The following is a 26193-nucleotide window of genomic DNA, read 5'->3' as shown; positions in this document are numbered from 1 at the left end:
CTATCCCCTCAAAGAGCCCAGGATGTGTTAATCAGTTGTTGTGGATGCCAAAACGAAATCGCGTGGCGGTGAATCGGGTGTAGTAGAGACGAGGATGAATCTCGGTTGATATTGTAATGCTGCCAGGAAAGCTTCCTGCAATCCATTTTCAATAACACCATTTTCAATAACAACATTACACTGCACGTGAGCAGCGCGGCAAAAGACTATAACCCATTATAAACAGAAATTCTGTCCCTGGATGCGATGCGATGGAACAAATGCCTTATTATTAATGGTTTCTATGGTCATTTGTTGCACTGCTCGCGTGCGGTGTAACATTTACTCCTCGTGCATCATGTGTGCTGCACATCTTGTTATATAGGGGTACACACCGGTGGTAGCATTCCCCGATAACAACGGTTCCTAATCCTGGTCTCATGACCCCCAGGTTCTACACATTTTGTATATTTCTCTTATCCACCTTAAGACGTTTGCTTAGTAAGTCCGTAAGTGCCCTGCGAAGTGGTTATCACTGGATATTCTGCCGTGATTCCAGTTCGTAAGGAGCGTGAATTATGTTCCATTCGAAGGAATTAACCCTGATAAAACACACCTGAAAAAGCTATTCAAGGCTTCAGGAATAATAACGTTCGACTGCTGTGCATATTGCTTGCCGTATCACGTTAAAGTACCGCTAGAGCGATTCAAACACATACAAAGCAGTTGGCACTTGAATCGCTCTTAAGGTACTTTAATGTGATACGCGATGGAGTTTTTATCAGGATTAAGGCTGAGCTCGTTAGGAAGGTGGATCTCTAGGGTCATGAGTTGAGAACCACTGTTCTAGACGGCGCAGCCCGTCTCCGTTCGGTGTGCAACCACGCTTTAATTTGAGCTTTTGTCTGTATGCTTGTTTTGTTCACATATATGCAGTGTCCGAGTTTACATCTGCCATGTCATGTAGTTATGGCGCGCAGCGCAATAAGGTAACTGTTTTAATGGCGGTAGGTCTTTCTTGTTGTCCAATGAAACTCCGCCTTACATCTACTTCGTATGACATGTGGGAGAAGGGGTGTATCCTAAACCTGAGCCGAAAGCTGATTGGTTGCCCCCACGTGTGTACTGTCCAATGGCATTTTTTGACTCGATTGACAAATGGATAAAGAAAAGCATTTGGCAAAACGAAAAAGAAAAGCAATTGGCAAACAGAGAGAGAAAAGCATTTGACAAATGCTTTTTTAAAAAGCGATTTAAAATGTGCATTTAAAATGTGCACAATAAAACTTTTTATTTTTTACGTTTTAAAGCATGAATTAAATAAACAGTTTTAAATGTATATATTTATTTATACATTTAAAATATTTTTTTTTATTTAACGTTTTATTGTTCAATTAAACTACATTTTAAAACACAAATTAAATAAACCATTTTAAATAAGTCTATTAATTTCTCAATTTGAAAAGTTATTTATTTGTTAACATTTTTATGTTTTAATTATTTAATTGATCAATTGATTCTTCGTTTTATTGCTAATCGGCACTCTCGGTCCTCCATATCAAGATGGCGCCCACGCCAAAAAGGTCAGTGTGTTAGTATTTTAGTACTTTAAAAATATGTTCAGGCTCTTGTTGGTGATAAAGAATGGAATATACAGTGGCTTGCAAAAGTATTCATCCCTCTTCATTTTATTCACATTTTGTAATGCTGCTGCCTTATCTTAAACTACTTTAAATGGTTATTTTTTTACATTAATCTACACTCCATGCACAATAATGACAAAACAAAAAACTGATTTTTGACAGCTTTGCAAATGTATTAAAAATAAAAAACAAAAATAAGTACATTGCATAAGTATTCATACCCTTTTCTGGGACACTTGAAATTTAGCTCAGAAGCATTAGTTTTGCTTGTTGATGTTTATACACTTCGAGTGGAGTTAACCTGTGCCAAATTCAATTGAATAAGTATGATTTGGTGCGGCACATACCTCTCTATAAAGGGTGCAACAGCTGAAAATGCATATCAAAGTAAAAACCAAGACATGAGGTCAAAAGAACTGCCAGTAGAGCTTTGAGACAGGATTATATCAAGGCACAGATCTGGGGAAGACTTCTGAAAAAAATCTGCTGTATTGAAGGTTCACAGAAGCATGTAGCCTCCATTTATCCTCAATGAAAGAGGTTTGTAACCACCAGATCTCTTACTTGAGCTGACCTCCTGTCCAAACTGAGCCATCGATGGAGAAGGGTCTTGGTTAGAGCGGTGAACAAGAAGCTGATGATTACTCTGGTTGAGCTCCATGATCATATATAGAGATGGGAGAAACTTACAGAAGGACAAACATCACTTCAACACTCCACCAATCTGGGCTTTATGGCTTAGTGGCCAGAGTCGAGCCTTTGCTCAGTGAAGACACATGGAAACTTGAAATATGCAAAAACGTACTTCAACGAATCTTTCAAACTGTCAGAAACAACATATTCTGGTCTGATGAATCTCAGATTCATGCATCATGTCTGGAGAAAAACAAGCACTGCTCAACACCTGTACAATACCGTCTTAACAGTAAAGTGTAGTGGAAACAGCATCATGATGTGGGGGTGTTTTTCAGCTTCAGGGACTGTACACAAAATACGGAGACAATGATCACGAAAAACTAGCCCAGAACATTCAGAACCTCGGACAGGGCAGAAGGTTCATTCTCCAACATGACAATGATCCTAAGCACACAACTAAAACAATGCAAGAGTGGCTTATGGACAACTCTGTCTATGTCCTTGAGTGACCCAGCCAGTGCTTGAACCCAACTGAACATCTCTGTAGAAACCTGAAAATGTCTGTCCACTGATGATCTCCATCCAACCTGACAGAGTTTGAAAGGATCTGAGGAGAAGAATGACAGAAAATTGCCAAATGCAGATGTGTAAAGCTTTTCACATCATACCCAAAAAGATTTGAGTCTGTAAAGGCGCTATAACCATTTTCTGAGTTAAAGGTGTGAATACTTATGCATTGTACTTATTTTTGTTTTTTATTTTTAATAAATTTGCAAAGCTGTCAAAACTCAGTTTTTTTGTTTGTCATTATTGTGCATGGAGTGTAGATTAATGTAAAAAAATAATCATTTAAAGTAGTTTAAGATAAGGCAGCAGCATAACAAAATGTGAATAAAATGAAGGGGGATGAATACTTTTGCAAGCCACTGTATGTTTTCCTCTTTGTATCTGGTGAAATGACCCTGCTTCAATATATGTGACATCAAATAAGATTTAAGTCAAACATAATCTAAAAGTAATCATTCAAACAGAATGAATAAAAATGATTAAATGGTAGTCAGAGGTGCCCTAGAACTGTTTGCTGTTCTAAATTCTTCAAAATATCTGATTTTGTGTTCAACAGAACAAAAAAAATTATACGAAATTTTTTCCTATTCCATTTTTTTATTTTCAAAACATAAATTTTTGTTTGCAAAACTTATTTTGTTTTGCAAATATATAATGCGAGAGTTTGGGAACCTCTTGTAGAATCTGTGAGAATGTGAATAATTGTAACAACATCAGAAAGATTATACAAAATGCATTTTATTATTTTATTTAGCACTGTCCTGAGTAAAATATTTAACATTATAGAGGTTTACATATAGTCCACAAGACAAAAAATACCTGAAATTGTTCAAAAAACCCTGTACAAAAGTTTGGGAACCCTTGGTTCTTAATACTGTGTGTGGTTACCTGGATGATCTACCTGGATGATCTGCTGTGATGGTTGTTCATAAGTCCCTTCTTTGTTCTGAACAGTTAAACTGGGTACTGTTCTTCAGAAAAATCCTCCAGGTCCTGCAGATTCTGTAGTTTTCCAGCATATTTTGCATATTTGAACCCTTTCCAGCAGTGACTGTATGATTTTGAGATCCATCTTTTCACACTGAGGACAATTGATGGATTCAAACACAACTATTAAAAAAGATTCAAACATTTACTGATGCTCCAGAAGGAAACACAATGCGTTAAAAGCCTTGGGGTGAAAACTGAACATGATGATGTCCACATTTTTCTTATTTTGTTGAAATATCATTTTTTTCCATTTAGTACTGCCCATCGGAAGCGACAGAAGATACTTGCATGTTTCCCGGAAGACAAATTAAGTACAATTTACCTTTATATTCAAATTCATAAAGTTTTCACAGCTCGGCTCCTAATTGTTCAGGGAGCAATAAGCAATATGTCATACAGGAGCAATAATACAATAGGTGCTAATACAAAGTTACTAGTTTCAACAAAAGCTAGACCACTACCTGTTGAGAGAAAGAGAGAGGGTTAGTTTTTATTTTCTTATTTATTTAATTTTTTTCTCATTTGTCTGTCAAGTATTCACAGAAGAGATGGGTTTTAAGTAGTTTTTTTTAATGTTGTGAGAGATGTGGTTGACTGGACCGAGTTAGGAAGAATGTTCCACCAGGAAGGAGTTGTGAGGGAGAATGAGCGGGAAAGCGATTTACTGCCCTTATGAGAAGGCAATACAAGCCGCTGCTCGTTTGCTGAACCCAGGGTTCTTGATGGGGTGTAGGAGTGTATGAGGGTGTGAAAGTATGCTGGTGCAGATCCAGTGATAGTCCTCTAGGCAAGCATTAGTGACTTGAATCTGATACGGGCATCAACCGGTAGCCAGTGGAGAGAGATGAAAAGGGGTGTCACATGAGCCCTTTTGGGCTTTTGGAAGACGTGGCGTACTGCTGCGTTCTGAACCAGCTGTAGTGGTTTGATAGCCTTTGCAGGAAGACCAGCAAGGAGAGTATTGCAGTAGTCCAACCTTGAGATTACCAGGGCCTGGACAAGGAGTTGTGCAGCATGCTCAGTGAGATAGGGTCTAACCTTTCTAATGTTGAATTAGGCATATCAGCATGACCGCGTTGTCTTTGCAATGTGATCCTTGAAGGACAGCTGTTCATCAAATATGACTCCGAGGTTCCTTGCTGTTTTGGAAGGAGTGATTGTGGTATTGCCAAGTTGGATGGTGAGATCGTGTTGCACCGTGGGGTGTGCCGGTAACACGAGTAGTTCCGTCTTGGCAGGGTTCAGCTTGAGGTGATGCTCTTTCATCCAAGCAGAGATGTCTTCTAGGCAGGCTGTAATGCGAGCTGCTACAGTGGTATCGCCTGGGTGAAACAAGATCGTGAGCCTAATGCATCGTGTTTCCTGCTGGAGCATCAGTGAATGTTTGAACATTTTTTAATAGTTGTGTATGATTTGGAAGTTGTTTTAAAATTGCAGTTTAGTTTTGTTATTTGACATAAAATATATTTTTATTTTACAAAGAAATGTGCAGCATTTGAGAAATAATAAAAGGGCAGTTGTTCATTTCTAATTTGTGTCAACTCATTTTGTAAAAATAAACCGTAAATAAACCATATCGTGAGCTGAGTGAATCGTTACATTCCTAACAATTAGACCAAGGCTCCATATAGCGTTAAAAGCAAACTGCGACCAGTGCCTTGAACTCTGATTTCCCTGGAAACAGACAGGTTGCTTGTAGGGTTAGTTTTAATACCATCTAGCAATGAATTTCAATCTGTTTACATTTGCCTGTTTCTAAAGCACATCAATAACTTGTAGAGTATTGTGTTTTGCAGATTTGTAGATTTGTGAAATTGCAATTTCAATGCAATTGTTGTAATTGCCTAGTTTAAGTCGGTTTTTAGTTGGTTAGATCACAGCATCCATCTTTTATGTTTTAGGGAGGAAAATATATTTGATACACGTAAATTTACCTATAAAGCCTTACATGGTTTAGCTCCTCAGTACTTGAATGAACTCCTTTTGTATTACAGTCCTTCACGTGCATTACGCTCTCAGGCGTCCTGTCAGTTGGTAATACCTAGAATTTCAAAATCAAGTGCAGGTGGTAGATCCTTTTCCTATCTAGCGCCTAAACTTTGGAATAGTCTTCCCTGCACTGTCCGGGAGGCAGACACACTCTGTCAGTTTAAATCTAGACTAAAGACGCATCTTTTTAATCTTGCATACACTACTCTTCCATAATATAAATCTTCAGAGGGTTTAGGCTGCATTAGTTAGATCAACCGGAACCAAAAACACAACTGATGTACTTGTTGCATCAAAGAGTACAGAACAGTACTCTACTCTCAGCCAGTCTTGTCTCATTGTTCCAAGGTTACCACAGCGAGCAGGATGCAGTTCATGGCCTGACCTGATGGTAGAGCGGAGAATGGGAAGTGGGGACCTGACAAGAGCTGAGATGATAGAGCTGGATAAAGAAGGACGCGGTCTCTTGACATGTCTTCACCACAAAACTTCAAATGCTATTAGATTATTAATGATAATCTTAAACTATAATTTATTTTATTATTAAGTTTATTTATTTTATTTAGCCTTGTTGTGCAAGTTCTCTGGAGCTTGTGCAGAGGCAGCAGCTTTTGCCAGAGGGGAACTGGAATCCCCTGGTTGGGCCTGGGTTCTCCTGAGGTTTTTTTTCTCGATTAGAGTTTTGGGTTCCTCGCCACCGTTTGCATACTGTTTTTGCACTATCTGCCTGACCGGGGGGGCTGCTTTAGAATTTTAAAGTTTTACTTAATTAATATTGCATATAGGAATTTATTATCTGTTATATTTGACCTTTGCTTCTCTCTCCTTTATCCTAAATGTGTGCTCTCACTGAGCGTGTGTGTGTGTGTGCGTACTTGTCTGTGTACGTACGTGTGTGTGTGTGTTGTGTGTGTGTGCGTGCGCATCCGTGTGTCTCTGTGTCTGTGTGTGTTGGTGCGTGTGCGTGTTGTGTGTGTGGAGTGTTTTGTGTGTGGGTGTGTCTGTCTTCTGTGTTTTCAACCTTTTCTTGTTTTTGCAGGTACAACTTTGATTGTTTTGCTTGTAGTCAATGTGTCTCATGTGCAGCTGCTTTGTAACAATGAAAATTGTAAAAGCGCTATATAAATAAAGTTGAGTTGAGTTGAGTTGAGTAAATATGTCTTAACTTGCTTTTCTGTTGGTCTCTCGACGTTGTGTCGAACCGACAGAATGGGGTTTGGACTTGAGAACCTATCATCTCTGATTGTACTTTTAAAAGGCCAATGAACTTGGCCAATCTCCGCCCCGTACATATGGGTATAAAAGGAAGATGGCGTGTCCATTCATTAACCTTTTGTTCTTCGGAACCTGTGAAGCTAATGCTAAGTGAATTATCTCTGAGTGCTACTGGATTCTACGACGCAGAGTTGCGGATTCGTCCTGGTGTGTGCGACTTCCACTGGGGGTTTCGGTAGCGAGCCGAATGTGTCTATTAGAGAAAATTTCTAAAAGAGCTGAAATCTCTTACAGCGTGCACTTGTCGCCAGGCATGTCTCGCCGCTGTACTCTTGGATGTGACTGCCTCATCCTCAAGCCTGACAGGCACGATACCTGCATCACATGTCTGGGTCACCAGCGTGCTGAAGTAGCGTTCGTGGATATGGCATGTCCGCATTGCGAGCACATGTCTATCAAGGTATTGCTGTCACGGTTGGCTGTGTTCTTTTTGGACACAGCCATAGCATTGTCTGCTTCCCGTTCCGTGGCCGCTGCCAAGCCGTCTGCAGCAGCGATGGTGATATGGGGGTTCCCATGGATGTTAAACCGTCAGGCTTCGTTACGCTCACCTAACCTGTCTCCGATGGCCGGCAGTAGACCGTCCCATAGCGGATCCATGCATCAACGTGCAGAGGATGAGATTTCCGTCACAGCATCGGATGGCGACTTCCTGGCATCAGACGCTGATGACTCCCTGGAGACGGTGAGCTTTGGTCGGTCGAGCCCAGGATGAGTCTGACGCGGAGTTGTCAGCCATGCTTGCCCGGGCCACTGCGAGCCTCAGGTTGCAGTGCACTGCACTGCCTTCCCCGCAGCGCTCATGGCTGGGTCATATGTCAAAGCGTTAGGATCTGGTTGATGGGAAGGCCGTCCCGGCTGCGCACCGCCACTGGCCTTGCGCAACGGAGGTCATGGCGGGTGCTCTGGGTCAGACGATGTCCATGATAGTGGTCCAAGGGAGACATCTGTGGCTCAATCTTGCGTAGTGACGCTCAGAAGGCCCGCCTTCTAGATGCGCCCATCTCGCAAGCGGGGTTGTGTGTGTGCCTTTTTAGGGCCAGGCGCCCACTCTCTCTCAAAAGAGCTTATCTCTCTCCGGGCTTCCCCGCAGCACTCACGATACTACGGTACGCCGGGTGACATAACTTCTCGCTGCCTTCCGCAATCTCCACTTGACGTTGCGTTGGCCGGTGGTAAAACCAAGCAGGTAAGTTAGCAGAGAAGTCAACCTCACTGGAGTTCCACCCTGTGCGAGGTGACCGCTCTGTCAGCCACCTAACCAGCCTCCCACGGCATGGTAAAGCAGATCGCCCCTCTGGTTTTGCTGTCACGGCAAGAGAGGACGATCCATCTCGGTTCGCCAGGCGCCCACGCAGGTTTGGGGCATTCTCCACACCCTTTGGGACGAGGGTGCTGCCCTTCTGGCGAAACTGTGTTCGAACCCGTTCCTCTAACCGAGATATTTTCTGGGTTTTACAATCCGTACTTCATAGTGCCCAAAAAAGGTGGGGGGCTGCGCCCCATTTTGGATCTGCGCCTCCTGAACAAGCACCTGCAAGCTGCCGTTTAGGATGCTGACGCAGAAGCGCATCTTGGGGTCAGTTCGTCACTAAAACCTGTCACTAAGACAGGTCGAATTCCACGAAGAAGTTTGTGGCATTCGACCTGAAGGACGCGTACTTCCACGTCATCCTGCCTCAACACCAGCCGTTCCTACAGTTTGCGTTCGAGGGACGAGCGTATCAGTACAAGGTCCTGCTCTTCGGTCTGGCCCTGACTTCCCGGGTTTTTACCAAACTCGTGGAGGCTGCCTTAGCTCCCCTCAGGGATCAAGGCGTGCGCACAGGGACTGGGTCTTCGGGTCAACCCGAGAAAAGAGCAAGCTCTCCCCGGTGCAGAGCTCCTTTTATCTTGGTATGGAACTCAAGTCTGTCCGTATGTCAGCGCGTCTCACCAGTGAGCGCGCACATTCGGTGCTAACCTGTCTGAAACACTTCAGGCGGACGTCAGCGGTCCCGCTGAAGAACTTTCAGAGGCTTCTGGGGCACATGGCGTCCTCGGCAGGGGTTATCCCTCTTGGGTTGATGCACATGCGACTGGCACTGGCTTCAGAGTTGTGTTCCTTGGAGGGCATGGCACACCAGCACCAGGTGCATTACGGTGATGCCTCAGTGCCTTCGCACCCTCACCCCTTGGTCAGATCTGGCTTTTCTCCGAGTCCACTCGGGCAGGTTTCGAAGCGCGTCATGGTTGCGACAGATGCGTCCCTGCAGGGGTGGGGTGCCATGTGCAACGGGCACGCAGTATCAGGGCAGTGAATGGGTCCCCGGCTGCGGTGGCACATCAACTGCCTAGAGTTGTTGGCTGCCCTTTTGGCACTGAGGAGGTTCCTACTCCTCATGCAGGACGAACACGTGCTGGTCCGGTCGGACAGCATGACTGCCGTGGCGTACATCTATCATCAAGGGGGCATACGCTCACGGCAGGTGTCACAACTCGCCCGACGCCTCCTCCTCTGGAGTGAGCAGGTGATCAAATCGCTGCGAGCCCCTTCATCCCGGGCAACCTGAATCAGACAGCCGATGCGTTGTCTCATCAGGGGACGCTCCGTGGAGAATGGTGACTCCATCCCCATGCAGTCCGGCTCATATGGGAGCGGTTCGGCCAGGCACAGGTAGACCTGTTGCCTCCCCAGACTCCACCCATTGCCCGCTTTGGTACTCCCTGACCGATGGACCCCTCGGCACGGATGCCTTAGCACACAGCTGGAAGTACGCCTTCCCCCCAGTGAACCTCCTTGCACAAGTCTTGTGCAAGGTCAGGGGAGAGGGACACCGAGTACTGTTTTTTGCGCCCTAGCGGTTCAACCAGACTTGGTTATCAGATATGGTGGTCTGACGGCAGTTCCCCCTGGCCGATTCCCCTGACGAAGGACCTTCTGTCGCAGGGCAGGGTGATGTGGCACCCCAAGCCAGGCCTCTGGAATCTCCACGTTTGGCCCCTGACGAGACGATGAGACCTTGAGTGGCTTGCCGCCGGCGGTCCCTGAGACCGTCCTGCAGGCTAGAGCCCCGTCAATAGGCGTTTGTACGCTTATAAGTGGCGTCTCTTCTCGTCCTGGTGTTCTTCCCACAAAGCGGAACCCACGGAGTTGCCCGATCAGGTCAGCGTTGGCCTTCCTAAAGAGAGACTTGAGAGCAACCTCTCCCCATCCACTTACACATCCAATGTATGTAGCTGCTATTGCTGCTCATCACGATCTCGTGGAGGGTAAGTCCCTTGGCCCACATGACCTGGTCACTAGTTTCCTCAGGGGCGCGGGAAGGGTGAATCCATCTTGACCGCGCTCCGTACCCTCTTGGGACCTTAATATGGTCCTACAGGGCCTTGTACGGCCATTTCGAGCCCCTCAGAGCCGCCAGTCTTCCTCATCTAAATGACGACGGCTCTCTTGCTAGCGCTCGTTTCCATCAAGAGGGTGGGGGCCCTCCAGGCATTCTCCGTGTCTCATGGGTGCCTAGGTTCCTACCGCTCCCTTCCGGGACCAGGTGGTGAACCTGCAGGCACTCCCCTCTGGGGAGAAAGACCCAACCTCCAACGTGTTGTGTCCAGTGCACGCACTGCGCCTCTACTTGGACCACACACAGAGCCTTAGAAGCTCTGAGCAGCTCTTTGTCTGTTCTGGGGACAGCACCCGGGGGGGCTGTCTCCAAACAGAGATTGGCACACTGGATCGTGGGTGCCATTACTTTGACATACTGGTCCCAAGATCGCCCGTGCCCGCTTGCAGTGAGATCCCACTCCACCCAGGGCGTGGCCTCCTCCGGGGCGCTCGCGCAGGGCACCTCTCTGGCAGACATATGTAGTGCTGTGGGTTTGCTACGCCCAGTACCTTCACGAGGTTTTACAACCTCCGCGTGGAACCAGTGTCAGCCCGTGTCTTACACGCCACCGGCATGTGAGGCCTGCAACTGAGTTGGGCGTACGCTTGCGAAAGCGCCTTCTCCCCCTCCCCGGGCTAGTCTAGTGCACTATTCTAGCTTCCCTACTACCCCCCTTAGGATGAAGTACAGGCATTCCATCCATCACTAAGCATTGGCAATTGTGGTAACAGACCGGGCGGAGCGGTCTGTTGTTACCAAGTCCAGTACTGGTAGAGTCACCCCTGCTCAGGTGCACCCCTATACTCGGACTGTTGCCCCGTACGTAGTGACTCCCCTGCAGGGTCATCCCATATGTCCCCTGTTGGCGAGCCTGTGACCTCCCCTCCGGTGGTTACCCCACCTGGGTTCTGTCCCCCCTACTCAGGCTGACGCATTTTTTCACATGTTGTTCTCCCCACCGGTGAGACCATGTTGGTTTTTCCACATGTAACCTCCCCTTGTGGTAGGATGTGGCCTCTGTAACACTCTTCAACGAGGAGAGCAGTGTTTCCCCAGTGTTCCTTATGGTCCCGAGCGGCGTCTCGCTAATAGAGATGAATGCCACCGTCCGTGACGGCTGTCGGTACGAGCCTCTCAGGGTATGCAACGAAGTACTGATTCCACTGGAAGATTACGTCTCGCAGTAGCGCTCACTTGTGACTCGCTAGTCTAGTCAGTGTCGCTCCGCTTGAGGTCGTGATATGGCTCAACGCCGTAACGTGTAAAGATAGGTCCCCAGTCTGTCTCTCAACACAATGTCGAGAGACCGACTGAAGGGGAACGTCTCAGTTACATCTTCATGCCACAACGGTTCACCGGGAGATGTCTCTCAGGTTCCTCAGCCCAAAGGATGAGTGAATGGCTGCCACCCCCTCCCTTTTATACCCGTATGCACAGGGCGGGGACTGGCGTGCGTGTGCCATTCGTCAAAGCCCATTGGCGTTTTAAAATCCTCTCTTGGAGATCAAAGATCAAACCCCAGTCTGTCTCTCAACACAACATCTCGTTGGAACGGAGGATACAGTCGTAACCGAGATGGAGGGAATGAGACGTTGTGTACTTAATGCCACAACACATGCATCAACCGAGAACGCTTCTCAGATTCCTCAGCACAAAAGGTGAATGAATGGGCACGCAATCTTCCTTTTATACCTGTATCTATGGGGTGGAGACTGGCATGCCATGACATTCGCCAAGTTCATTGGCCTTTTAAAAGTACAGTCAGAGATGATAGGTTCTCAAGTTCAAACCCCATTCTGTTGGTTCGACACAACGTCTCGTTCCCTCCATCAGGGAACTGAGGTTACATACGTAACCAAGACGATTTTTTACTCTTAAATATTTTCAGCAATTTAAATTTTGATAAATGGAATGTGAGTTCACCATAGTCTAGAAAGCAAGCACTGAAATCTTGAGGGTTCTTTACTATTTAATCCAATTAATTCTAGTTTAAATTATTTTTGATAGCTCAATTTTTATTACATTTTAAAGTTTCAAGATTTGCCCCACAATTTTTGGAGTAGTGGTGCCGTCTCCCACAACACAATCATGATGCGCACATATCAAATATTTGATTCCAAAACAAAGAAGGTTTATTTTTATTCCAAACTGTTAACAATTTTGTGTGCTGTTATGCAGTCCAAAGTAAAATAAATCCAGGTTATATGGTTATATATATGTATTATGTAGATATTCTCACTAATTCCATATACTCAATATTACTGTTGTGCAATTCAAAGAAAACATGTTAGTATGTATGTGTGGGGGGCCTCAGGTCTTGATTTTGCTTAGGGCCCCCAAAATGGTAAACGCACCCATGATTATTAAACAAACCAATCAAACTAATTATGGCAGCGAGTATTACCCAATCAGGTTTACAATACTAAACCAGCTGAAGTATCATGATACCAAATAGTATCGTGATGCTCTGCCAATTGAAATCTACAAAATAAACCACATTTCATTAATACACAGATCTAAATTAAACATTTTGTGTTTACTTAAACTGTAAACTGTATTAGTATTAACTGTATTAATTGGGTAAATTGTAGCAAATACTGTAGGATACTTTAAAATTTACTATAATGTATAAAATTTACTATAATGACATCACAGGTATTTTGAAGCTTATGCATCGTGATGCTACTGTAGAACCCATACACCGTGCAACCCTAGTATGGGGATTAGATTTTATTTCTAATGTTTTGGGAACAACTTTGGACTAATGTTTAAGCTTATTTTATTAGCAAGTAATACTTTCTTCATTGAGGTATTGATGAGGTTTTAAATACATTTGAGCTTGTCTGGAAAATTAACCAAGGGTGGAATAATAAAAGAGAGAGTCAAGAGAGGGCATTGACGTCACTTTCCTACGTGAACACACGGGGAACACAGCCCCTTGATTGGCAAAACATTCAACAAAATGGCTGCTTTCAATAGGAGAAACAAAGAAACAGGGACTTAAACACGCATTTATTTGCTGAAATTAAAAGCAGTTGGGCTCGACAGTGTTGTTATCATAGTAACTAGTAATTAGGCTTAATCAATATTTTTTTATTTGTACAGTGAAGACCATTCAGTGTTGTTTTACATTTAAAGGGATAGTTAACTCAAAAATGAAAATTGGGAGCCCTTTTATGCAGTTGCCAGAAAACCTACAAATGCAGACCTGTAGTTGATTTTGTACTTATATTTCTGTTTGATCCAGATAAGGTTGTGGTGGGAAGTTACATGGGGATGTTGCGCATCTTCTTACCACATTCTGCTAAACCAGACGAGTTTATGGATTCTGACAGTCAACTGCTGGAAGTGCAGCTGTCTGACCCGATCATCCAGGTGGAGATGGGGAAATTTGTTTCGTAAGTCTTACAATTGCTGTGTTTCACCTATTATGAATGTTGATTAACCTAACTCAATGTGTTTCTCATTTGACTGAAAGCAAACACACAAAAGAAGAATCAACACATTTTCAATCTGCTGGGTATTTCATTAACATTAAATAGTTTACAAAGTAGGACTTGTGCTTCAGAAACAGTTGTCCTTTCACCTTAGGCCCAATGGAAAAATGAAATATTGTTATCCATGGCTCCAGTCTTACTTTTTATTAGAAGCGCTGTAGCCCCTTACTGAACATTTTAGGAGCTTTATTAGTTACCCCAACTTGAAAATGTGCTACTGAGCTACATGATTAGCCGAGTGATTGAGCAAACGTGTCCTGTCACTGCGACCCTCTCTTACCATCCATCACACAACAACATTTTTTATATCTTGATCGGTGTTCCCATGGCGAGGCAACAAAATTATGGTGAAATCATACTGTCTCATACTGTATCTACTTCTTACATTAAGTGATTTAATCAAACATGATTAGCATGATCACATTAATGTGGCTATTGTGAGTCATAGCGCCACCAACTGGCAAGAGAAAGTGGTCTCTTACAACAGACTTTGAAAAAGTCCACTTACAGTATATTTACCCAAGTCACTTCAGATTTGTTCATAATAATCTTAAATACTGTTGCCAGGGTAATGTGTCAAACATTAATACTATATTTGGGTGTATTTAGGACTTGAAATGGTTAACCCAGAGTTTCCTAGACTATGCTCCATTCATCTTAAACACTCCCAAGGAACTCCAGGACACGGATGATTCATTGCCATAAAGTTTACTGGGAATATTGTGAAACTGCAATACAATACAAATGAGATATATATTGATATTAAATCCAAATACAAGTGATAGAAAACAGCACGGATTGTCTACACAGCGGTGATCTATATGATAAAACGCAATCGAGCTAGTAAACAATAGTAATAAACATGAAGCTAATTTAGCCGCCACTCTACCGGGATGAAAATAGACACTATCCTAATATTACATAAGACATACTCACAGGTGTTGCTTTAGCAAAAGAGGAGAGGAAAAGGCGATCGCTCGAGAAACTGATGACTGGGAGAAATCGCACGCTGCTGCGACTGACTACCGCATAGTGATCGACTTCCTGATTCATGACGTGCGCCGGTACTACGTCACTATAGTTATGAAGACGAACAGATCACGCTGTACTGCTGGAACAAATTAAAATACCTTTTTTCTCAAGCGGCACAACACAGAGTTATTCCAGTGTTTCCGCTATATTTATTTTGCTCTGGCGGACCACCACGTCAAAAATCCTCCCCACCACGACTACAGTTTCCCATTTATTCCTAATTTGTCCAGCCATTGTTGCTAAATTTGCAACCCTTTCACAAGATTAAGCAACTTTTCTGACCCCTTTAGCGACTTTTTTTCAGAAGACGCGTATACCGACAAACCTAGCGTCTTTTTGGATAAACTGTTGCTTTCAATCCGTCAGTAACATTACTGCCCCGCGAACGCTAGGTCTTGCTTTCCTGGTGCAGGAAATGCCTCTCTCTGCATCTGTGAGTGAGCGGCAGACAGAAGCCAAAGACACTATAGGGAAAAGCCTACAACCTTTATTCAAAAAAGCATAACGGCTAATGCTAACACCCTGGCTTCAGCGGAACACAGGAAATGAGTCCAGACCCCTTCATCTCTCTATAATAAGAGTATCTCTGGAGAAGCAGCACATTCAGTTTACCTTACGGCAGCTGGCTTGTGAATGAAAGCAGCGTTTCCAAAATCTGCCACTGTTATCGACTGTTTGGATATACTGTAATAGCACAAACACAGTTTGTCTGTAAATAAGCACATTTTTACAGAGACAGAGGCGGTGCATGCGCTGTGTGACAGAATATGTTTGGTGATTTTATCAGACAATGTGTCTTGGTTATAAAACAAAACTGACAACAGAAACAGAAAATATGTAAATGAAAACAGCTTTATTGGCCAATATGCTGTATGTAATATTCAGAGAGTAGAATGGAAACGGGTCTGAACTGCAGTTGCAACTTTTGCTGCCTTCATGCGCTCTCGGAAATTCGATAATTCCCACTTCAACCTGGAAATAATTGTAATGTTTTAATTCTACTAAATCATTAGTTACATTAATGTTACTAAATACTTTTAAAGGAGCGATGAATTAAGACATCAATTTTAACCCGTGCTTTTGTTATATAAGAGGGAGTCGTATTCAAGCAAACATCCTGTAAGTGTCAAAACTGAAAACGCCCTTGTTACTGAAATAACAACTGTTATTGACACCAGGCCCAGCGAACGCCAGGTCCTGGAATGCACCTATCTTCATTGATAGGTTGAACACCGCCTCCACAGAAGAGCATCAACGACTACTTCTCTAGCCCTGCCCACTGGTTCGTGCATGACAGTACTGCAGTAACACAAGTTGCGCGGACCCAGATAGGTAGAGCGAGCAAGCAATAAACATGCCGTTAAAGATCGCAAAATATTGTGCAGTCAGTGCCTGGTTGTGGAAGAACACAGTCGCTGCATAACCTTCCTTCGGATTCTGACATTTGTAATGCGTGGTTGAAGTTTATTTTTAAAGACGTTCTAGCTCACGTGGGTGAAACATTACTGTTGATTCCTTTGTGAACAAGGCACAGGTCGACGCTGGATTTGCGGATAGACTAAAATTAAAAAGCAGTGCTGTGCCGTTAATATTGGATCCGATAGGAATGGCGCAGTAATCTTATGTGAGTACAACATTTTTGTACCATGCATCACTATTGCTTTGTTGGAGATCGCTTGATATGCCCTGAGCCCTTTTCGCACAGGATTAGTATTACCTTGGGACCTCTAGCCATTTGCAGAGGTTGACTTTGATCTTAATCCCCTGCGAATCGCCCATGTCTGTAATTTGTAAACTAAAAATTCCCCCACAAATTACCTACCATATTTTGACGAACACCGAGGTCCTGTGATAATATTAGTCCCGTGCGAATTGGCATCTCTGTGATTTGGCGGGCTCATATATAATTTTTCAAGGTTTTATATATATATATAATAATAATGGAGGCTGTTTTGAAGTGTTTTGGTATTATTTCGGGTGCTGGGTCATATCCATAAATTACCGGGAGTCTCCTGTTTATTTATTTATCATGGAAACTCTCGTAACCTTTGAGACCCGCGATCGCGGTGATCTGTCCGGTTTGCGATCACGGGTCTCAAATGCTGACAGGTACGGATATCATTAAACACCATACAACTATAGGCTATACAAACTATACGCAAAACCTTGCCATCACATTATTTACTGAAATAAGTCAGTAAATTTGAGTAAAATCACAGGCTTCATTTATCCCATGCGAATGCGCCACATGAAATACAGATGTGGGGAGGTCATTTATAAATCACACAAGGTCCCCAGATAATACTAATCCCATGCGAATAGTGCTAATGTGTAACCTAACGTTACGTCTCTAACCACATTCACAGAAGGCTCCAACTAAGTTTACTATGTGAACTGCTATCCAATCATAGTAAACAGGAAGTAAACAGTGGGCGTTTACTTCCAACACTGCCAAAAATGACTTTCTTACTTAAACTTTTTTTCTTGTTTCCAGTAAAAATGTCTACAAATTCTTGAATCAAGATGCATTTTCTTGATGAGCAAAATTACCTAAGAAAATAAGTCTTGTTTTTAGTAAAAAAAATAATTAAGTGAATTTGTGCTTAAAACAAGCAAAACATTTGCCAATGGGGTAAGAAAAATAATCTTGAATTAAGGTTTACCTTTTTCTTAGTCACTCAATTCAAGATTATTTTTCTTACCCCATTGGCAGATTTATTTGCTTGTTGATTCAAGAATGTTTAGACATTTTTACTGGATAACAAGAAAAAATTAAGAAAGTCATTTTTTGCAGTGAAGTCTTCAATGCGGCACGCCCATTAAAACCGAGCGTTTGTCGAGTCGGCCTCAAAACCCGGCTAGAAAATAGCCTATTTCTTATTGATTTTGATGTTTGTGAATGTAAAAACCACACAAACGTCATAAGTAGACCTCATACGACCTCATTAATGTTAGTAAATCCAATGTTACTTCCGAGTTTGTGGTGGGAAATATCCCACTTCCGAGGTGTCTTGAACACAGTATTAAAACTATGTTATGATGTCACAAATATGTTAATTAGAGTGTGACGTCCTCAAGCGCCACAGTTTCACAAAATCCTACCGGAAACACTGGTTATTCTAAACCCCATGTAAACAGAATCCTGGGTTATCTGTTTTATGTTTCTCACTGCTCATAATATACCGGGTGTTAGTGGCACTCAAGGCTCAATACTCAAGGCACTTGAGTATTGCACTCCAGTATTAACTTTTTCGCTTATCTATAATTCTTTTCTTTTACTTCTCTTTCATATTTCCTATTCTCTGCTTTTGACCAGTGTTTCCCATTCATTAGTTAACTATGGGGGCCCACCATAGTTTAATTAACTATGTTAATAACGCCATGGTTTCAAAACGAACCAAACAATTTGTATACTTCTCATAACAACATATCATTGTGTTGTCTGTTTCCCATATTGATTTATTTGTGGTGGCCAGTCACACTATCAACACTGGCCGCCATGAATAGATTTTTCATGATTCCCATTTACATTTTTATCTTACTATTTGAGGGTGCGTTCGTATTTATAGTTCGGTTATTTTGGTCCGGACCAAAAGATAAATAAATAAATTTAGCCCTGGTTCTCGTAGCGAACATTTTATGGCATTTTAACAGCAAACCTAAAGATATTGAACCTAACAGCTTACGTGTGAAGTCGCAACGTGGTTGGACAGCTTTTATGTATATTTTAAAACGGAACTTACTGGACATCCAAAACAATGCTGTGTGCACAGTGCTTCATGGGTTATACTGTACATGCTCAGTGTATGCCTGCGCATATGAGGGTATTTTTAGCAAGCCGGTAACCCGCAAAGACCTCATGAAGTGTTTAAAGCAGTCAAAACGGTGCCAGGAATTTATCCGTTACATGCGCAAGCACAGATCTAATAAACACTCCTTTTCGGGTAGTATATTGTTATCACGTTGGTTCGGTTCGATGCCTTTGGTCCGTTTTGTGTTCATATTTAAACCGAACCGCGCCAGAGTTCGTTTGAAAGTGAACCGAGACCCATCTTTTCAGTGGTCTCGGTCCGCTTGTTTAGTGCGCCCTAGGGTTTGGGTGGCAGCGTTCACACTTACACAAATAAACCGCACTAACAGAGCAATCGCACCAGAGTTCATTTTAATTGAACCAAACATGGTATGTATGAACACACCCTAATAGCTTAATTCATTATAGGGTTGTGAGTTTAAAGTGGTGGTGTTTTCAATATGCCTTCCTCCATGTACTTGCCTTTCTGCATAAACGTCAACAGTCACATATGTTATTGACAGAGAAGACGGCTGATCGAGTTTAACATTAGACTTAACGTAAGGTTAGTAGAGTTCCCTTTCTGTCGGTCTCTCGACGTTGTGTCGAACCGACAGAATGGGGTTTGTCTTGAGAACCTATCATCTTCTGAGTATTTAGAAAAGGCCAATGAAAATTGGCGAATGAAATTTGCATGCCGGGCTCCTCCCCGGATGTCCGGGTATAAGAGGGAAGCCGACATGCTCATTCATTCACCTTTTGTTCTTCAGAGCCTACGCATCTGATGAGCTTCTCTACGATCTTGGTGATCACTCTTTCTGCTGGAATCTACGACGTGGACAGCGGACGGTCCCTTCCTGCAGTGACTCTCCCCTGGGCGTCTCGGCAGTTCCGGAGGTGTTCGAGCAAATTTCCTTTTCTAAAAGAGCAAATTTCTCCAGCGTGGCTTGTCCCGCTGTTGTCATGGGTGCAACACACTCATCGAGGAGGGGGACGGACACAATGCCTGCTTCCAGTACGCTGGGGCAGACGTTGTGGATACGTCCTGCCCGCACTGCGGGCGGTGACGATTCAGACGTTGCGTCACAGGTGGCTGTGTTCCCACGGGACTCGGCCACCACCTCGTTTGCTCCCCGTTCCGTGGCAGCAGGACTACGGCCCTGCTGTCCGCTACGGCAAGCAGCGAGGGTGATATGGGGATTACTGTGAGCGATAATCCGCCAGCCACGGGCTCACGGACCGTTCACACCTCGTCTCGCTCGTCTGACCATTCCCCAGGAGACGGTCCGCCGTCTTATTCCTCAATCACTTATTCGGACACGATGCGTGATGATGAGATGTCTCCTGCAGCATCGGGGGGTGACGTACTGCCATCCGACTCCGACGATTCCTCGGGCTCCCTCCCTCGGGGGGTCGAGCCCAGGAAAAAGCGGACCTCGAGATGTCGGCCATGCTGTCCCGGGCCGCCGTGAGTGTTGGGTTGCAGTGCCCGCACTGCCTCTCCCGGCGCTCGCGGCTGGCTACATGGCGCCTCGGGTTTGAGCGTGGTTCCAAGCCGCGCTCACCCCCAGTGCCGTGTTTACCGGAAGTGCATGAGGAACTTTGTAAGACCCAGAACGCCCCTTCCCGGCACGTTTCACGTCAAACAAAGTTCTGTCACCCTCTCTTTCCTCGAGGTTGAGACAGCTGGAGGATACGTCGGTGTCCCCCGGGTGGAGTATGCCGCCGCGTTGCACTCGTGCCCGTAGGTGGCGGCCACCTGGGGGGGCTCGACCTAGACTCCCGTCCAAAGCATGTGGTGTCTCGGCATCTCTGGTGTCGAGAGCTTACATTGCGGCGGACCAAGCTGCCTCCTCTCTCCACGCTATGGCTCCTGCCAGGCCAGGGCGTTGAGAGAGCTCCACGAGGGTAAGACCGACCCAGCGCTTATGCAGGAACTCCGCGCCACCACCGACCTTGCTCTACGGGCGACCAAGGTGACCACGCGGGCCCTGGGTCGGACGATGTCCACACTTGTGGTCCATGAGAAACTCCTCTGACCGATCCTTGCGCAGATGAGTAACGCTGAGAATGTCCGCTTTCTCGACGCACCCGTCTCGCAAGGGGGGGCTGGTTGGTGTTACTGTCGAGCCGCAGCGGCCCCGCTCACCCCGCACGCGGCCTCCCCGGAGGGTTCTCGACAGTAAGAAGCAGTCCTCCGTGCCGCAACTCGGCCGCCTCGGCCGTTGAGTCCCGTGCACTGTCTGCTTCCCGGCAGCCCTGGTCCTCTTCGACGCCCTCCAGCTCTGGTGCCCCCCACTCAGGCGGCCCCCCTGGAGGAGACAGCTAAGAGGAGACCATCGCCCCATCAGCAGCCGCGGCAAAGCGGCTGTCATGGGAAGACCTCAGGGGGATCGAGGCTACCATTGGGCCCGACCCCAGCCACATCGCTGGGAAGTCGGATAGGGACGGATCCTGCCCCGTCTCTCCATCTGCTGGCCCCCTCCGGGGGGCTGGCGCCCACTTACTCTCAAAAAGGGAGAGTTTCCTCTCTCTCTGGGTTACCACAGCCGCTCTCACCCTCTGCACGACGGTGAACGGCAAACTCGACGTTGCGTCATGGCGAAGCGCAATGTCGAGTATAAACACCAGCCTTCAGCACTCTCAGACAGACAGTGCGTCGAGCCGGACAATCGCCAGGCAGGAAAAACAGCAGAGCCAATCTCCTCCCCGGGTCCTCCCCCGGCAAGGAATCCGTACTGCTAGCAATCACTGTCACAGTTTCTGGGAGCCTGGTCTCAGCTTCCCAGACTGTCAGGCTGGCTGAGGAAGACGATCTGTCTCGGCTACGCGATTCAGTTTGCTACACGTCCGCCCAAGTTCCGGGGCGTCCTTTTTACCTCAGTCAGAGGCAGGGATGCCCCCGTACTTCGGGCGGAGGTCGCCTCCCTTCTGGTGAAGGGAGCGATCGAGCCCGTCCCACCGGCCGAGATGTTCAGCGGGTTCTACAGTCCGTACTTCATTGTCCCCAAGAAAGGCGGAGGGTTGCGCCCTATCTTGGATCTGCGTCTGAACAGGCACCTACACAAGCTGCCTTTCAGGATGGTCACGCAGAAGCGAATCCTGGCGTCCGTCAGGCGTCAGGACTGGTTCATGGCAATCGACCTGAAGGACGCGTACTTTCATGTCTCGATCCTCCCTCGACATCGGCCGTTCCGACGGTTCGCGTTCGAGGGACGGGCATATCAGTAGAGGGTCCTCCCCTTCGGTCTGTCCCTGTCTCCACGCACGAGTCTTTACGAAGGTCGTGGAAGCCGCCCTCCTTCCCCGTAGGGAAGGAGGTTTGCGGGTACTAACTATCTCGACGACTGGCTCAAGTTTTGGCACACTCTCGAGATCTGTTGTGTACACACAGGGACTTGGTGCTCCGGCACCTAGATCGGTGGGGCTACAGGTCAACTGAGAAAAGAGCAGGTCTCCCCGGTGGGTAACAGGTGGTCCTGTTGCCTCCCCGGACTCCACCCATTGTCCGCTTTGGTACTCCCTGTCCGAGGTACCCTCGGCACGGATGCCCTTGCGCACAGCTGGCTGCGGGACAAGTGGAAGTACGCTTCCCCCCAGTGAGCCTCATTGCACAGGTCCTGTGCAAGGCCAGGGTAGAGGAGCATCAAGTGGTACTAGTTACGCCCCTTTGGCCTAACCAGGACTTGGTTCTCGGAGCTGAGGCTCTGACAACAACTCACCCCTGGCCGCTCCCCCTGGCGAACGGCTTCCCCAGGGGAAGGGGCACGTTATGGCATCCCAGGCAAAATCTGGTCTCCATGTCTGGACGGGACGAGGGGATCCTGAGTGACCCACCCCCGGTCCGGTTGGGACGTCACTCAGGCTAGGGCTTCTGCCACTGGGTGGCTATACGCCCATAGGTGACGCCTCTTCTCGTCCTGGTGCTCTTCTCGGCGTGTGGTACGAGCTGTCCCGTCCTCAAGAGAGACGGGGGAGTAATCTCTCCTCCTCCACACTGGGAATGTATGTAGCCGCTACGGCCGCTCATCATGACCCAAGTGCTGGGTAGCCTCTGGGACAGCACAACCTGGTCATTATGTTCCTAAGGGGCGCGAGAGGGTGACCACCTTACCCGCGCTCCGTACCCTCTTGCGACCTAGGTACCTTCAAGCCTCTCGGGGTTGCCGCTCTTTCTCAGTCTTGATAAAGACGGCTTTCCGCATGGCGCTCACCTCCAAGAGGGTAGGGGATCTACAAGCACCCTCCGTGTCCACAGATTGCCTAGAACTCGGGGCCTGGATTCTCACGTTATCTTGAGACCCCGCCCCGGCTACGTGCCCAAGGTTCCCACCACTCTCCCGAGAGACCAGGTGGTGAACCTGCAGGCGCTCCCCACCGGGGAGGAAGACCCAACCTATCCGTGTTGTGTCCAGTACGCGCACGGCGCCTCTACTTGGACCGCACGCAGAGCCCAGAAGCTCTGAGCAGCTCTTTGTCTGTTTCGGAGGTCAGCAGAAGGGAGGGCTGTCTCCAAACAGAGGCTGGCGCACTGGATCGTGGATGCCCTCGTTAGGGCATACCGATCTCATTTTGCCCCTGCCCGTTGGGAGTGAGGCACACCGCTCATGGGCACTGGCTCAGGGCGCCTCTCTGGCAGACATCTGCAGAGCTGCGGGTTGGGCTATGCCCAACAACTCCGTGAGGTTCTAATACCTACGTGCAGAACCGGTGTCAGCCCGCATCCTGGCAAGGTGTGGGACCGGCAGCTGGTAGGGCGTACGCCTGCGAAAGCCCTTCCCCCTTCCTTAGGGGGATCAGCGGCTATTACGCCTCCCCTCTTTCCCCCACTGGGTAAAGAACAGGCATTTCATCCATCACTAGGCACCCTTCCAGGGGACAGGCTGGGCAGAGCAGCCCTGCCCCCTTAGGCCGGGGAACAGTTGAGTTATCTCCCACATAGCTCTAACCGGACCTAGTGCTCCAGACGTGGTAACCCCCCCTCCGTGGGCTGTTCCGTCTGATGTATCCTCATGAATGGTTCCCACCTTGGCAACCCATGACCTCCCCAGGTGGACTCCCACCTTGCGGTTAACTCCTGCAGTCCGCACATTCCTCCCATGAGTTCTCCCCTGATGGTGAGACCATGTGGTGTCTCCACTAATTCCTCCCTACGGTAGGTAGTGGCCTCTGCAGCGTTTTTCCCCCAGGGGGGAATGATGCTTACCCAGTGGCCCGTACGGTGCCGGGCGGCTTCTCGCCATTTAGAGAATCAGGCCTCCGTCCGTGACGGCCGGCGTTAGGGGGCTTCCCAACTTTTTGTGGAAAGCTCTGGGTCCCCCTTCCTCTCCACTGGAAGGTCATAATTTCGCGCTAGCGTGTTCGTCTGACTCGCCCAGGCCAGTCAACGTCGCTCCGCAGAGATTGTGACGCGGCTCAGTGCTGTGGCGTTTTCCATAGGAACCCCATTCTGTCGGTTCGACACAACGTCGAGAGACCGACAGAAAGGGAACGTCTTGGTTACGGATGTAACCTCGGTTCCCTGATGGAGGGAACGAGACGTTGTGTCCCTCATGCCACAACACTGGCCGCCCACCCCAGCGGTCGGGGGAGGATGCTTTAGGCTCCTCAGACCAAAGGTGAATGAATGAGCACGCCGGCTTCCCTCTTATACCAGGACATCCGGGGAGGAGCCCGGCATGCAAATTTCATTCGCCAATTTTCATTGGCCTTTTCTAAATACTCAGAAGATGATAGGTTCTCAAGACAAACCCCATTCTGTCGGTTCGGCACAACGTCTCGTTCCCTCCATCAGGGAACCGAGGTTACATCCGTAACCAAGACGTTTCCCACACACCTCCCTGTGTGCGAGCGCACGCGTGTTCTGTAGTTGTAAGTTTGTATAACAGCAATAGTGTATTCTCTCATATTTCTGAATTTGCGCCGAATTTTCTGCGCTATACGCGATCTACAATAAAACTATAACTCGCATTTAAAATAAAAAAAGCGCTCATAACACAACAACACATTGATGAGAAGAGTAACGGCCGTAAAGGCTGTTGCGATGCATGAGACGACCAAGTAGGCTAATATAGCCAAAATCACCTCATATATCCACTCTTCAATGTAAATGTATGGTGATTTTGTCAGACGATGTCACGTTTATAAATCAGGATTTTAGCAGCAGTTAAAGTAACAGCTGAATTGATTAAACACGAGATGTTATTGGGTAGTTTTCAGTCACCATTTTATACTCATTTTATGTCAACAGAACAGATATGTGAAAATAGCATTGCGTTGTGTTAAAATACAATATAATGCGATCAGAGAGTAGAAGTGAAACAGATTTTTAAGTTCCGAAACTAGACCAAACGCAAACACGACGTGATTATGTCACAAATATGCTAATTAGTGTGTGACGTCATTAGCGCCACAGTCTCTCAAAATCCTGTGGGAAACACTGTTTGACTATATGTTTTCTAATCCCTACTGTCTCCACAACCATTAAATCATTTGTTTCATGCCGATGGCAACGCAATGTTATAAATCTATGCACTTTTTCAGCTTCAACAACTGCCTCAGTTACTTTGCCTATTGGCTTATGGAACTGCCAATCTGCTGTAAACAAAGCAGACTTCATTACAGCTAATGCTAAACATTCTGCCACTGCAGAGGACACTGCCACTCCAGCTGCCCTCTTCAATAATTACACTTTCTCCCACAGTCCTCGCATAACAGGGAGGGGTGGAGGAACCGGTCTACTTATCCCAAATGACTGGAAATTCAAACAGCTTGCACCCTTGTGTGACAGCAGCTCTTTAGAGTCACATGCTGTTACTATCATCCACCCTGTAAAAAATCATTTTGTTAGTGATCTATCGCACCCAGGTCAGCTTGGACTTTTCTTGGATGAGTTGGATGTTCTTCTGTCATCCTTCCCTGAGGATTGGAGACTTCAGCATCCACCTTGAAAAACCACAGGCTGCCGAATTCAACAACCTGACTGCGTCGTTTGACCTCAAGCGAGTTCCCACTTCGGCAACCCATAAGTCTGATAATCAACTAGATCTTATTTACACACGCTACACTCATCACACTTAGGTGACCCCGCTGCACACGTCTGATCATTTCCTCATCACTCTTGATCTTGATCTAACTTGATCAACTTGACTCTTGATTAACTTGACTCTTGATCTGCCCCCCACCTTCATTGGTCCTGCACAGGACAACAGCCTGGACTAGGACTTGCGTAGCATGCTCGGACAGGAAATGTCTAATTTTCCTAATGTTGTAGAGGATGAATCTTCAGGAACGGGTGGTGCTGGCAACATGATCCGTTAAGTTTAGCTGGTCATCAATTACCACTTACAGGTTTCTGGCCATTCTAGAAGGTGTAATGGTTGATGAGCCCAGTTGAATGGAGAGGCTGTGATGAATCTTTGGGTCGGCCG

At 46.4% G+C, this 26193-nt stretch overlaps 2 protein-coding genes across 4 annotated transcripts in view; one reads left to right on the top strand and one right to left on the bottom strand.

Moving 5' to 3' along the window:
* Positions 1-21475, top strand: part of LOC130558667 (uncharacterized) — a 62068-nt gene extending 40593 nt beyond the window's left edge. The window contains exons 1-3 of one of the 3 annotated variants that reach the window (XM_057341237.1): positions 11888-12102; positions 13692-13842; positions 19534-21416. In XM_057341237.1, coding sequence (XP_057197220.1) covers positions 12048-12102; positions 13692-13842; positions 19534-19972 — 645 coding nt within the window. In that variant the 5' untranslated portion in view covers positions 11888-12047 and the 3' untranslated portion in view covers positions 19973-21416. Of the gene's footprint in view, positions 1-11887; positions 12103-13691; positions 13843-19533 lie in introns of those variants that run through there. The other 2 variants (XM_057341236.1, XM_057341235.1) reach the window with 2 other exon arrangements.
* LOC130558653 (uncharacterized) overlaps positions 1-26193 on the bottom strand; it is a 285427-nt gene that overhangs the window by 109343 nt on the left and 149891 nt on the right. The window lies entirely within an intron of this gene.

This window comes from Triplophysa rosa, linkage group LG8 (assembly GCF_024868665.1).
Source record: "Triplophysa rosa linkage group LG8, Trosa_1v2, whole genome shotgun sequence".
Lineage (NCBI taxonomy): Eukaryota > Metazoa > Chordata > Actinopteri > Cypriniformes > Nemacheilidae > Triplophysa > Triplophysa rosa.
This window is presented reverse-complemented; position numbering and strand designations above follow the sequence as displayed.